Here is a 13,622-nt window from a genome sequence, read left to right as displayed (position 1 = left end):
TGATTTCTTCATTGCTAAATGAAATGTATGATTTTGGACCTGCACATGTGTTTCTTTAACACTTTGTGGTGGTGACTCCTCCCAGTGCTAGCAAGGATGGGGGTCAGGCGTGACCAGAGGTAGCTCCCATGATTAGACAGAAAAATAAAACCCCAATTCTTCTCTCTGAGGAGAAGAATTATTTCCAGCATCATGAGAAAACAAAGCAGACCAAGGAGGATTATTTTCCCCAAACAAGATGCTGTTTGAAAACACCCACTTGGAGTCACACACAATTTTTTTCCTCCCTTGTTGTTGCAACTTTGCCAAATCAAAAATTTTGATACTGAGTTGGCTTCTGGATTCATGAGACCAGCTAAAAATTCCTGAAATTGTTTTTTTTTTATTTTTTAAATTCTCATTCTTTTTGTTCAGTGCATACTGCTGGGGCCTTAAGAGACCTCATTTTCACGTGTCCCTTGGACCAGAGCAGATAGAAACCCCCTTTTGCTCCCCCCTCCTCTTCCTTCCTTCCCGATTCCCCACGGGCTGAATGAATTCTGGCCCCGGGCCTCGAAGCAAACACGAAGCATTGGTGAATTTGCAGTTGACGGTAGGAGTTGTCAAGAGCTGTTGTCAGCACAGCTTACAAGATGTGCACCAACCATCCCCAGCAACTGTTCTTTCCCAAGCCAGCTCTCCTGACAAGGCAGCGAGCGCACGGAGCCGCCTCTCCGGGCACAGGAGATGCAAGCAGAGCTTTCCCTGCTGTCAGTTTGAGCGGTGCTGGGCTGGAGCTGGAGAAACACCCCCACCACACCTGCTCCCACACAGGCTGGCTCAGCCCCAGCGTGCCTCTCACGCTCCAGCCTGAGCAGGCTGTGCTGCTGGGACACACCTCGCTGTCCTGGATGGGCTGGGACAGCCAGAGCTCTGGGTGGGAACAGGTGGCAAGGCCAGGGCTGGCTGCCCGTGCCAGGGCTCCAGGAGGACACAGAGCCTTTGTTTGCCCCTGCACAGTGTGGGAGGCTCCTCCAGCTTGGCACCAGAAGGTTAGTGCTTTTCAAAAGACTATTGTTTTCACCCTGTGTTTTTGGAAAAACAAGGGGTGAGCCAGGCAGAGGCATGAGAACCACCCTGGCTTCTTCTGCCTGCAGTTTCTGCTGCCGTGGGCACCTCCCTGGCTGCACTCCCAGCCCTGACCTCCTTCCCACGTGGTGTGGTTCAGACCCTTGATTCCACAGAGCTTTTGCAGATCTTCCTTTGCTCACATCTCTCCTGGTTTCTTCCCCTGATCCTCTCTCAGCAGGAGAGGTCTCTGCTGCATCAGGACCAGGGCTTAGGGCAGAACAAACACACAAAGGCATTTTCCAAAGACTTCTCCAGCCTTGGCCTTGCATGGGCATCCCAGCTTTTGTTGTGGTGGCCAAGCACTGGCCAAAACCCACTGCCCTCATCACTGTAGAGCTGTGGCAAGTCTCAGCAGTCACGGGGCTAAGGACCCAAATAAGAGAGAACACCCAAATATATTTGAAAAAGCCCCCACATGTGCTTTGAGACTCAGCCATGGTATCTGAGCTGGGGCTGGCAGCAGGCTCCAGCTGTGGTGGAACACACAAATGCCCTTTGCCTAGGAGAACTAGGCTCAGGGCTTGCTCTGCCTGGCTTTCACTGCTATCAAATGCCTGCCTAATGAGATTTATTAAATCAACTCACTTTGGTATAACAACCAAACGACAGGAATGCAGATCCCCTCTGCCCAGCCAGGGCTTGCTGCAACTGTGCACAGCAATTAGAGGTGACTCACAGGGGCAGGTGGACTTGGCCAAGAGCCTGAGAGGCCTGGCCCTATCCCTGGGATCCAGGGGGCAAAACTGGCTCCATGGTGATGCCAAGAAAGTGGGTGTTTATCTGCATATAATGTTCAGCTGCATATAACGATTTCTTTTTTGGCTGTAACTGCATTAGCATGGGAGGCATTTTTCCTTTGGAGGAGTGAGTGGCAAGGTATATGTTTATGTACCTTTATGGTACCTAAAGGTACCTCGTTTATGTACCTTTATATTACAGCAAGGGGCTGCTGCTAATTAGCAGAAATATTTAAGTTTCCCCCCTGGAGCTGGTTCTGTTTATTGATGAGCTTGTCTCCAGCTCAGCTGCCCATCACCATGGAGGCTGGGAAAGGGCCCCAGTTCCTGGAGTGGGTGGCTGCTGGGGAGCCTTGGAGCTGGAAGATGCTCTTCCAGGGACTAAAGGTCAGGTTAACACCCAGAAGGTGTTCCCTAGGTGTGGGTAAGGTGTTTGCTTTGGTTTAGCTTAGCTTGGCTCTGCTCATAGCTCCCTCTCAATGGCAGCAACAAATATTTCCTTGTGTAATGCCTGGAAGGATGAAAATTCCCTTTCTCAGCCTGAAGTAATGACCAGTTTCCTGGTTAGTGTCCCCAGCTTGCCCCACAGATAAGGGCTTTAATGTTCTTAAGATAACAGTGAGCCAAACTTGTCCCTGCTCTTGACAAACTTCTCCTGATGCAGTTCCTGGGTTGAAATGGCCTCCCCCAGCAGCAGAGAGGGATGTCCCTCAAATCAGAGTACTGCAGCTATGTGTTTGTAACTTTGAGCCTCTCTGAACTGCTAATTGTGAAAGAAGCACTCCCCAAGCCCTGCCATAAAGCCATGCTCTACCCGGGGCAGCAGGTGGGGGAAAGCTGGGAAGATCTACCTTTAACCTTGAGGAGTTTCTCCAGGTGAGCAGGTGTTTGTAGCCTTTGTAGTCAGATCCAGGGGTGGGGAATGTGACTAAAGCTCTTCTCAGCCTAATTAGTGGGGTGAGAAGTGTGGATAAAAGCACTGAGATGTTGGTTTTACTGTTTCAGGCCTTAAATTCAAACAGCTAAACTGGGAGCAGGCTTCATGGGGGGAGGCTGAGCCCTGCAGCAGCACCAGGAGCAGCCCCGAGCCAAGTGCTTGGGCAAACCTGAGCTGTGCTGCCAATCCTTTGTATCTTACAAACACAAGAGCAGAATATCTCTCTTGTTTTCTTGCTTTGGCCAGACCTTCCTTCCCTTCTGCCCAAAAAGTGCAGGCTGAGGACACAGCCCAGGCCTTTGATTTTTGGGAGAGCTTGTGGGCACAGAGACCAGCTCCTGTTTCAGTGATGCCAAAGAAGTTTTTGGTGATTTACAGTGTATTTGCTGAGTGAGTTGGCAGATGCTCTGTACTGGCAGAGGTGGAGGGAGATCATCACGTGGGACAAAACCAAAGTCAAGTCTCATCTGTGGCCTTACTGCTGAGTGCAATTCAGAGCTTGTAAACCATCCTGGGAAAAGGAACAGGTTGAATGAAATCTGGTTGAACAGTAGGAACTCTACAGATTTCCATAGGTGGTGTTGCTCTAAGTGCTATCTCTAAATGCTTCCTCTGTGAACGAACCATCATCAATGCAAATATGTAAATAATGTCAGAGGCTCCTTGACCCCAAAGTGTGCAGGGGTGAGGGGAGGCCATGTGTCACAAAGAAAAGAGCACTGTTTTCTTTGTTGCTCAATCTCTTGCATTCCTTACCTTTTATATAAAAATCAGTATTAATAAGTCCAGCTGACCTAAAAATAACTACCCCTTTGAGTCAGGTGCCAAGGGGTCCTCAAATGAGAATGTGCAAAAAACCTTGGTCATGAAAAGAAAATATCATCACTGATGAATGTGGATTGAAACAGCAGTCTGATCCCTTTGGACACCACCGCATTAGCAGAGCTCTGACAGTAATCATTGCTCCTCTTGCCCTGTGTTTTCCTTTGGTCTCCTGGTCACCTCTGGTTATTTTCTGTTGCCACCAAAGGTCACAGTCTTGTGGAACCACTGCTACTTTTAATTGCAGCTCTGACTATTCACATTCTATGTCAAATGTCAAACAGCCCTTGAGCAAACAAGAACTTTCTGGACATCACCCCAACCATTCCCCTCTGCTTCCTGAAGCCTGTAGGCTGTGCTCTGCCTCACCTCATGCAGGTACAAGCCCAGACTAACCCTGCTGAAGTACACAGAGCTGTTCTCACCTCACAGCACAAGTAGGATCAAACTGAAGCTCCAGGGATAACAGTTTATCTGCCCAGAGTAAGCATTTGTTTTTCTAATATGATTGCAAATTAATTCCAGAGATAATGTGATACCATGTAATTGAGAGTCCCCTGAGCTGGTACCAGAGTCTATTTTTGCCAAGTCCTCTGCAGACCAGTGAGGATGTTATTGCTCCACCAGTAATGAAGATGTAGGAAGTCCTTTCTTACTTTGAAGGTTTGTATCTTACACCCCTGTGCTGCTAAAGATCTTTCTCTCGTCCCTAAAAATTAATGCAATACTTAATTTTCTTTCTTCCTTCCACCTTCCCTCATTCTTGTATTGCTTGGTATGAGATGGGCCAAAGGCTGTGTTTGTGCTGCAGTTATCACAAGGTTGACTGGATCTTTGCAAGTTAGAGAGATAAAAAAGCTGTGGAGAGGGTGCTGCAGCCCTTTCCTTCACCTGGAATGTTAATTTGAATATGTCCTCAGCCCAGCCATCAAGTTGGCACGGAATTTGTAAGTGGGTACTTGTCTCTGGAGCCTCTAATCTGCTGCTGGGCAAGACTGAAGCAGGCCAGTGGCTTCCCCTCTTTCCCATGCCTGCTGCCAGGCTGGGGGTTTCAAAGCCCCTGGCACCCACAGTTTGTCCCTCAGGGTTCCCATGAAACACCTTGAGTGACACAAGGGATGGGGGTGAAGTCTCCAGGCTGCTGTGAGGGCGGTCAGAGGGGTTCCTGTGGATTGGTGCCATCTGGGGCTCTGGGATTCTGCAGGATACAGGTGAAGGAGAGGGGTTGTGCTCCAGCCAAGGGACCTGTGAGTGCCTGGGGTAACCCTCCCCAGCCTGGCCAAAGCCCCGAGCTGCTGAGGAAATGCAAACAAAGGAGGAAAGGTGTTGGTAAGAGTTGCAGTGTAAACTTGATTTCTGCAAGGCTCAAGGACAGTTGGTCAGAAGAAGCCTGTTTATTGTGAGGTTTAGGAAAACAATTTCTATGCAAATTGCTTTTTTTTTTTTTTTTGCCAAGTAATGGGGTTGATACAGAACTTTGAATTATAATTTTAAGAATACAAATACATAGTATCTTCAACAAACACAAACCAAACTTCTCCAGGGAACATTAAATTAACAAATGTTTCCTAAAATAAATGGGCAACAAATATGGGGTGGGAAGGACAAAATAAAACAACAACCCAACTCAGAAGCCAAAACCCCACTGAAGAAGCAGCAGTCACATCTTCAATGTTATGCTCAGGCTGTACTTTCACTTTGCTTTTCCTGTTCGATAGCTGGCAGAAAAACAGGAAACAAAAAAACATCAGTAAACTTTACTGTTTATGAACAAAAAACTTTGCCTTCCTACAGAGATAGACTGAGGGAGTTTTGGGGGTGTGTACAGCCTGAAGAAAAGAAGGGTCTGGGGAGACTTGAGAATCCCTTCTAGCACTTAAAGGAGCTACAAAAGAGCTGGAGGGGGACTTTGGACGAGGGCCTGGAGTGACAGAAAAGCAGGGAATGGCTTCACACTGACAGAGGGCAGGGTTAGATTAGATGTGAGGAAGAAATTCTTCCCTGTGAGGGTGGTGAGGCCCTGGCACAGGTTTCCCAGAGAAGCTGTGGCTGCCCCATCCCTGGATGTGTTCTAGGCCAGGTTGGAGGGCTTGGAGTAACCTGATCTAGTGGAAGTGTCCTTGCCCATGGTATGGGGTTGAAACAAGATGATCTTTAAAGTCCTTTTAACCCAAACCATTCTGTGATTCAATGCTAATGGTTCTGCAGGATACTGATTTCTGTGGTCATACTCAAAGCCAGAGAATTAAATCCATAATTGGTTGCTTTGATCACCCTGAAAATGACAACTCCTTCCCACATCTGCATAGCTAGAAGGGAGCAGGTCATGACATGCAAAGCTCTTGTATTTACAGCTTCAGCATTGGCAAGGATAATAAAACAGGGGAAAAACCAGATATCTAATGCTGAGACTGTGCATGTGCATGGCTATCAGCACACATATCCACAGTGGTTAGCAATTCTTTTCTGAAGGAAACTGATCACAAAATCTGCTCCAAATGCTCTCTTTATATCTGAAGCTGAACATGAATCCCAGCCTTATCTGGCTGCCTGTGCACAGCGTGTATGGGAGAAGACCCCTCATGAGAGCAGCTCAGGGGGGCTTTTCAGAGGGAGTTTGCCTGTTAGATGAGGATGATGATGGGTTTGCTTGCAGCCTTATTCCAACAGAAGGTTCCTGGAGGTCTCCTGCCCAGGGCTGACAGCAGGTACCAGTGGGAGGCAGCAGCCCATCTGCCTGATAACATTAAATCCAGAGCCCAGCACCCTCTGAGGATGCTGCCTGGCCTGCCAGCGATGGGCAAAGGGTCCCCCGTGACTCCAGGGGGGCTGCTAACAAGGAAATTACAAACAGACTGATCCTGTTACCAGCACCCAGTGGGAACACTGGTCTTGCTTTTAGCAGAAGCAAGAGCAATCCCATCAGAAAGGGTTTTTCAGACAAAATGCACCGCTGGTTATAATTACTGATATCCTTGGAAGCCCAGCATAGAGTCTTAGTATTATCCCCACTTAAAATCAGGGATGAGTTTGAGCCTGTAATCCTGTGATTAGTATTCATTTTGCATATGAACTGCAATATGGATTATGTCCTTGCTACTCGTACTTCAAATAGCCTCATAAGCACTTACTTTCTTTAGTGGGCAGTGGATTTTTCTCTCTGGTTTCTGTCTTCTTCAGCTTGGTCTTGTCAAATGTTTCAATTTCTGCAAAATCTGGTTTGTCGGACATGATGGGTCCTGACAAAGAAAGGGAAAACACACCCATGGCTTCATTAGCTAGTGCTGTGATACCAGCCATCTGCAAAGCATTTTCTCCTCAAGAGAAAAAATATTAAAATACCATAGAAATGTTTATTCAAAAACCTCCACAAACCTAACACTCAATCTGGGACCTTTCCCTGAGGCTTGGCTCTTTCAGAGCAAAAAAAGAAACACATAAATAGAATTTTCTCTAGATTTCTCAAATGCAGTTTCTAAAAATCATATTTTGCACATGGCAACAAGATTAATCGGTAATAAAAGAGACAATTATTAATTGCTAGTAATCCACAGTGCCCCCTGACATAAACCTGTATTTTAATAAATGCTGCTAACTGGAAAATCTACAATAAACTGCAAATCCAACAGGAACAAAGAGCTTCAATTATTATTTTCTTTTAATTAATAGGATTTGTTTTTCATTCTGAGCCCCCTGCACTGAGTACATCCATCTCCTGAGCTGCTGTGGACACTTGAACATAACAATAGAGGACCGGTTCCCCCAGCCCTTTGTTTGCTCTTGCTCCATATCCCAGTCACAGCTCAATGGCTTTGATTATACTCTATTATAATAAAGAGAATTCCACAAAGCACACCAACATTTCACCTGTCAAAACTTCCCTAATCCAATTCCTCTTTTTATTAAGAAATTCAAGTTAAAATCCAGCCTGGGCATCATTCCCCTTATTTTAGTGGAGTTTCCCATCAAGGCAAGGCTTGGCCCGGAGATGGCTGATATAATTATATTTTTTCCTTCCTGCAGAAAATCAGATTTCATTGCTATCTGCACTGAGACAACAGAGTAAATATTCACAAGGAAAAAAATTTAAAAAAAAATGAAAAGCTACTAAAACCACATGGCATTACCGTCTGGCTGCTCTCTCTTCAGCTGCTTGGTGGCCGTCTGAGGCAGTGTGAGTTGAAAAAGGTCAGGGTAATCCCTCCTCTCCTCTCCTCTCCCCTCCTCCCCCCTCCCGAACCCATCACTATTAATATTGATTAGTTTAGTGCTGGGATTGCTCAGCGTTTAGGGAAAGGACAGATTGCTCCTGCAGAAAGTGCATGAGGGAGGGAAATGGGAATACTGACATGGAAAACTGCCAAATTACATCTTGATTTTTCTTTTTTTCTGTTCTCTTCATTTACCATGACAATCATATTGAAGTTTCCCTTCCCACCATTTCCCAGTGCTGAGGTTTGGAGTAAGGTTGAGCTTTGGGGGTTGCTGCTGCCAGATTAGTTTTTCGGGGGGGGGGGATTGTAGGTGCATCCAGCCACACACCTGGGGATCATCCCTGCCTGCCCAGGCTGGCAGAAGCACAAGCCTGGGGCTCTGGAGGGCTCTCAGCACAGCCATGGTGTGACTGCCAAGACCAAGGGCCAAGTCTGAGATTAGCACAGCCCAGGCACCACAGTGACATCCAGGAACGTGTCCTAAAGGGATGTACAATGAATTTCTGCTTGTGCCTGTTTTGGTAGCTCTTAATTCCCTTGCTGGTGCCTCCCTCAGCCCAGAGCTCTGGAAGCGGGGAGAGAAGGGCTGTGTGCATCCTCCTGGATACTGGTGGGGGTTTCCTCTCGTGTACCTTTCAGTGTCTCCACCTGAAATTCCAGTCTAGACTCCATGACAGTCACAAGGGAGGCAAGGAAGTTGGGATAAAATTGATTGTGCCCTAGGAGTAGCTGGTTTTCTCTACTGACTGTAAGGCAGCCTGAGCAGTGAGCTCAGAGGGACAGAGATGTCTCTCAGCTGATTGAGAGCCCCTGGAAGGTCTGTGGATCTTTCTGTTGGCACCACAGGCTCAGGTGGAGTGGGCTTGAGTCTGACACGTGTGCATGGAGAAAATGGTTTTAATGTGCTTAAATGTGTCTTAAGGACCTCTTCTTACAATGTTTGTTTAAACTAAAACAATGAACAGGTTTGTGGTTGGACTTGATCTTAAAGGTTTTTCCCAGCCTAAGGGATTTGTGCAGGCTGGCTCGGTTATCTCTGCATCTGCACTGACCACACCAAATCACTGTGTGTGTGTGCACCATATTTAATGTCAGGACCTAGTTCCTTTGCTTCTATCCCACATATCCAACCAGTTGTCACAAACAGAAAGCTGTGTTCCTGACTGAAACCCCCTGGGAAAAAGCAGGAAGGCAGCTACTGGGTGAATATTTGGCACTGAAGAGTCTTTATGTCTGTTTAAAGAGAGAGCATTAACCTCTTGTTTGGCTGGACACAAGATTTAGATCAGAAAAGACTTTAAAACATAATCTGAGTGATTCATGAATCCAGGCAGCTAATGAGTTGCAGTTTTTAAAATATTTGTCCATTTTAAAAAATAACAATTGTAATTCTGATTATGAAGAGAGACTAAAAGGACAAAACCTCTTAAACTTCAAGAGTAGCACAAGTCCTCTCAGTTGTAGAAAGCAAACAAAGTGTTCAGAACAGCAAAGTAGAAGAACCTCACTTTTGGTTTTCTGCGTCCAGTCACAGGCTCTGCCCCCAGGATCCATAGCAGAGCTCAGGCTCTTCTAAACATGCTAAGACACGGTGAGCATGCTTATTTTCACCACCACTACCGCTTTAATTGCCCAATTTCTTGTCCAAGCTAATACCTAAACAGTTTGGGATACATTGTTTGGGTTTTCAGGCTGAGGATGACCGAGTTTTTAATTGACATTGGGTTGGGTTTGTGAGGAAGGTGCAACAGTGTTGAGCAAAATAACAAAATGATGAGAACTTTTATGTTCTCACTCTGCTGAAATCAGGAGATACTCATCTCCATAACAAACATCTTGACCAGTGCATAAAGTGCCTGTCAAGTTTCTGTAGCTCGTAAATTCAGCGTAGTGGTCAAACACAGCTCGTGTGGGATTCAAACCTCATGTTTATATACTCAGTGCAGCACACACAGCTGGATGCAGTTTACATATGGAAAATTTGGAACTTGGCCTGAGGGCATTGCATACTTTGAGGTAAAGATGGGTAGGTAATATCATATTCAGATGCCTTTTCCTTTCGCTAGTAATGGAAATATTTTTGGTATATGAGCAGCAAAGCTGTTCTTTGTCAGGTTTTTAATTGCAGGATTTCAGAGTCACTGTATTCAGTAAGGGGAACATGGCATTTACCTGGCCTTGAGAAGACTGTGGTTGCAACGAAAACCTCAACTTTCTTTGTGTTGCACAGAGGGACAAGAATGAAGTGTATAGAAATGTGAAAAACCTTGAAGCCAGTGGAGCATGCAGACTATAGAATCTCTACAGATGCTCTACACATAAAGCATATACAGCTACACTGGTATGGCTGTGCCTGAAAAGCTGCCTCATACAATGGAAACTCTATTTCATTTCCATTTGTTGCCAAAAGATGAAGGGCTGATTCAAACCTGCCAGGACTGACACTTCTGATACCAGTGAGTCACCTGCCATTGACAGCATTAAACCATGCCTGGCAGCACAAGGCACCGAGTCTGTCAGACACCCACAGAGCAGCAGGAAAAACAAACACTTGCTCCCAGGATTCGGTAATAGGTGAGAGGAAATGTTTAGAGGGAGATCAAGTGAAAAGTCTGAAAAGTGAAGCTGGGAGGTTTGGACCCTGCTGCCACTTGACCTCTTCCCTTGGCTGCTGTCACTTGGAAGCAGCATGCCCAGCCCGTGCATATATACATACATATATATATATATATATATATATATATATATATATATATATATGCACACACACATATATGGGCTGTAGCCTTTAGTGGGCTGGGTGATGCCGTGCTCATGTTTGGCACAAGAGGTGCTCTGGAAATGCCAAGTTTCTTAGAGACGAGGTGGGCAACTGCCAGAAGAAGGGGTTTCTTTCTCTTCAGTGCAGCAGTGGGAACCAAATGGTCTCTATTTCCACGGGGAGCTGAGGGGGGACAAAGCACCCTAAGGCGAGCAGCCGTGTAGAGGAACAGACGCTCGAGCAGATCAGTGTCTGTAGCTGAGCCAATAAGCTGACACAACTGATTTTATAATCACATTAGTGCTGTCTCGAAATAACACACCCACTCAAATATAACAGTGATTTCATTTTCAAAATGCTGTGGTATTTTTGGTGCTAAAGGTAGGGGATCAATTTGTCAAGGCTGAAAGCTGGGCTGGAATCTGCACAGATCCTAATTCCTGCAGGTCCCTGTGAGCACTGAGCACCTCCCAGGCAGGTAGCAGGATTGGGTATATTATGAGCTGTCCTTAGAAGGTTTCCCGTCCTCAGGGGAACAGGAAAAAGAAAAGACTACAGCTTCACTGAAAGGGTTTTCTTAGTTCTCTTTGTGCCTTTTGTTCCGTCTTGCTGCCAAAAAAAATATCCCTGTTTGGGAACAGAGACAGGTTCCCAGGCTAAGAGACAATGAATCCTGGGGGTGTAAGGAAGGCACTGATCCCTCTTTGGCAGGCTCTCTGCTGTAATGCTGCGCTGCCAGTCAGTAAATACTCGACACTTGTCTTACACTGGACGTTTTAGCATTACCTAAGGTGTTTCATTTTCCTTACCAAGACCATTGAACCTTGAGGGTAGGTACATGCAGAAGATGAGGGGAGAGGAGAGGCAATTGTACATAGTCCTTCTCCTTGGACTATTTTTTCCAACCCCATATTTTCCAAATAGCTCAGGAGTTCAGTTCAGTCAAGTCTATAACAGAAGCCCTGTTGCAGCACAGAGCAAAAGGAGAAAACATAAGCTAGTGGGAGTAGAATTTCCTCTCTCTCTCTTTTTTCTTCTTTTTTTTTTTTTTTTTTTTTTTTTATATTATAAAACTTGATATGGGGGTGAATTTTTAAAACTTTAACCAGATGGAGATTCTTGCAACAGAGCTTTCTCAATAACTGACCCAAAAGTGTATCTTCCAGCACAAAGTACTCGGCTGTGGCCTGGCCCCTTCTAGCAAAATGTATTGACCCATGCATGAATTATTAAAGCAAAAAGTAGAATTAGCACAGAATGTCCATGCACAGGCTTCTCTTCCCAAAGCCAGGGTGGGGGACAAAGCATGTGATGTGTTAGTCACATTAGTTAGTGCTACAGAGCACGTGACAGTTTGTGATACATACTGGTCTAGAGACATAAGTTTAGCATGACTTTGAGTCTTTAAAAGTATTTTTTTTTTCTCTCTGTCTCTGGACAGAAGCATCTCCTGCAAGCAGCAGTTTAGGGAAGAAGTAAGACAGGGAAATCTTGGGAGTGTGCTCAAACATGGCTTTTCTCAGTGTAGCTGGCTGCTCTGAAATGAATAATCCACTCTTGAGATTCTCCCTGTCTTTGCTTCAGAGAGGAAAAACATTACAATTCAAACTGTGGCACCCACTGTGCAGCAAATAGATAACCAACATAATCCAGGAGAAGACAGACCAAAGATCATAAAATCTGGAGATCTACTAACTTTATGTTAACTTTAGATGTTCTTTTTGTCCAGAGGAAAAAGGACAATAGGTGGGTCTGTTGTTACAATCTGTGCTGTGCTGGGATAGCTACAGAGGTGAGGAATTCTTCATTCCACAGGGCTGTGGATGTAATTTTGAGGGGCACCTCACCAGAACTTCTCTTTGTGTTGCCAAATCATTCCACTCTCAATAGCCTAGGACCCCTGGTAGCTTGAGTGGTTTTATGTTTGGGGAGAAGATAAACCCTGAAGTTTTTCAGCTGCTTAAGGAAACAAGGCTGCTGAAGCAGAGGAACAGAAAGGGCAGCCAAGTTATCTTTTCTAGCTGATTACTTTGAGCAATTTACAGAATAAAAACTTGTATTTCTCCATCATCTTTTCCAAAAATAATTTTCCAATTTTATAAGCTTATTATACAGTGTAAGTCAAACACATAGGTATTACATATTGTGTACAAGGTCAACAATGTAAGAAAATGGTAGTAAGTTAGTTCCACATCTGTTAATTCTGCCTTTTCCATGAAAGCTGCAAGTATTTTACATTAAACACTGTTTTTCTTTTTTAAAATGTGAAAAAGAGAATAAAGAAAGATGATACTGTTTACCTCTCCTGGCATCTGAAGTGAACATCTCTTCCTTCAGAACCTGAGTGAACTAGAACATTTTTAATGAGTACTTTTATGGATTTCTTTTTCTTGTAAATGTATGCGAAGTGCCAAAATCAGTTGGATCGAAGCTCTGTCTTCATCCCAGGGTTAACCTGAGCTCTGCCAAAGTGACTCCTCTGGAGTTAGTGTACCTTGAGTATGAGTGACCACACCATGAAATAACATGGGAGCAGCAGAGAGTGATTGTGTTGGCAGCTGACAAATTGTGGTAACGGGAACTGCAGCCTTTCCTCAACCCAAGGTATAACCACAGCAGCTTGAGCACAGATTCCATGTGAATGCAAAGAATGGGAATTCAACAGCGATGGGGACACACGAGCTTTAATTTAACTTTATCCTTGGGGCGTGAGTGTGTATGCCCACAGCCCAAGCTGGTGAACGCAGAGAAAAGCAAATAGGAAGTAAAAAATGCAAGAGTGCCGTACTGCAATTTTCGGTTGCCTGGTGCATACGTTGAGTGATTTTCCCCTTTGGATGAATACTAGCTTGCACAAAATTCAAATAACTCAGCTGTCTACAGATGGGGGGTGGGGAGGAGTGTGGGAAGGGGAACAGACGGAAGGAAATGGAACTGAGAAGACTGAATTAACCTTTCGATGTCTTGAATTTCAAGGAGGGAAGAACTATCTCTTGTTAAGTCTGCAACCATGCAATTAAAATATGAACAAGCCTTAAAAG

At 45.2% G+C, this 13,622-nt stretch overlaps 1 protein-coding gene across 1 annotated transcript; it reads right to left on the bottom strand.

Moving 5' to 3' along the window:
- Window positions 1-4,984: 4,984 nt before the first annotated feature.
- Window positions 4,985-7,822, bottom strand: LOC119706461 (thymosin beta-12-like). Its single transcript, XM_038150207.1, has 3 exons — window positions 7,734-7,822; window positions 6,738-6,845; window positions 4,985-5,324 (listed from the first exon to the last, which is right to left on the bottom strand). Exons 2-3 carry the CDS (start codon window positions 6,835-6,837, stop codon window positions 5,287-5,289), a joined length of 138 nt encoding a protein of 45 aa, XP_038006135.1. The 5' UTR covers window positions 6,838-6,845; window positions 7,734-7,822; the 3' UTR covers window positions 4,985-5,286.
- Window positions 7,823-13,622: the final 5,800 nt, after the last annotated feature.

The sequence above is a fragment of the Motacilla alba genome, chromosome 13 (genome assembly GCF_015832195.1).
Source record: "Motacilla alba alba isolate MOTALB_02 chromosome 13, Motacilla_alba_V1.0_pri, whole genome shotgun sequence".
NCBI classification, from domain to species: domain Eukaryota; kingdom Metazoa; phylum Chordata; class Aves; order Passeriformes; family Motacillidae; genus Motacilla; species Motacilla alba.
Note: the sequence above shows the minus strand (reverse complement) of the source record. Positions and strands in the feature narration are given on the sequence as shown.

Bases quoted from the DNA above. Each gene is read 5' to 3' on its own strand.
- LOC119706461 (XM_038150207.1), bottom strand. From the start codon at position 6,837: ATGTCCGACAAACCAGATTTTGCAGAAATTGAAACATTTGACAAGACC. The intron at 5,325-6,737 runs GTAAGTGCTTAT...TTTTTCTGCCAG, and splicing joins TCCACTGCCCACTAAAGAAA to CTATCGAACAGGAAAAGCAA.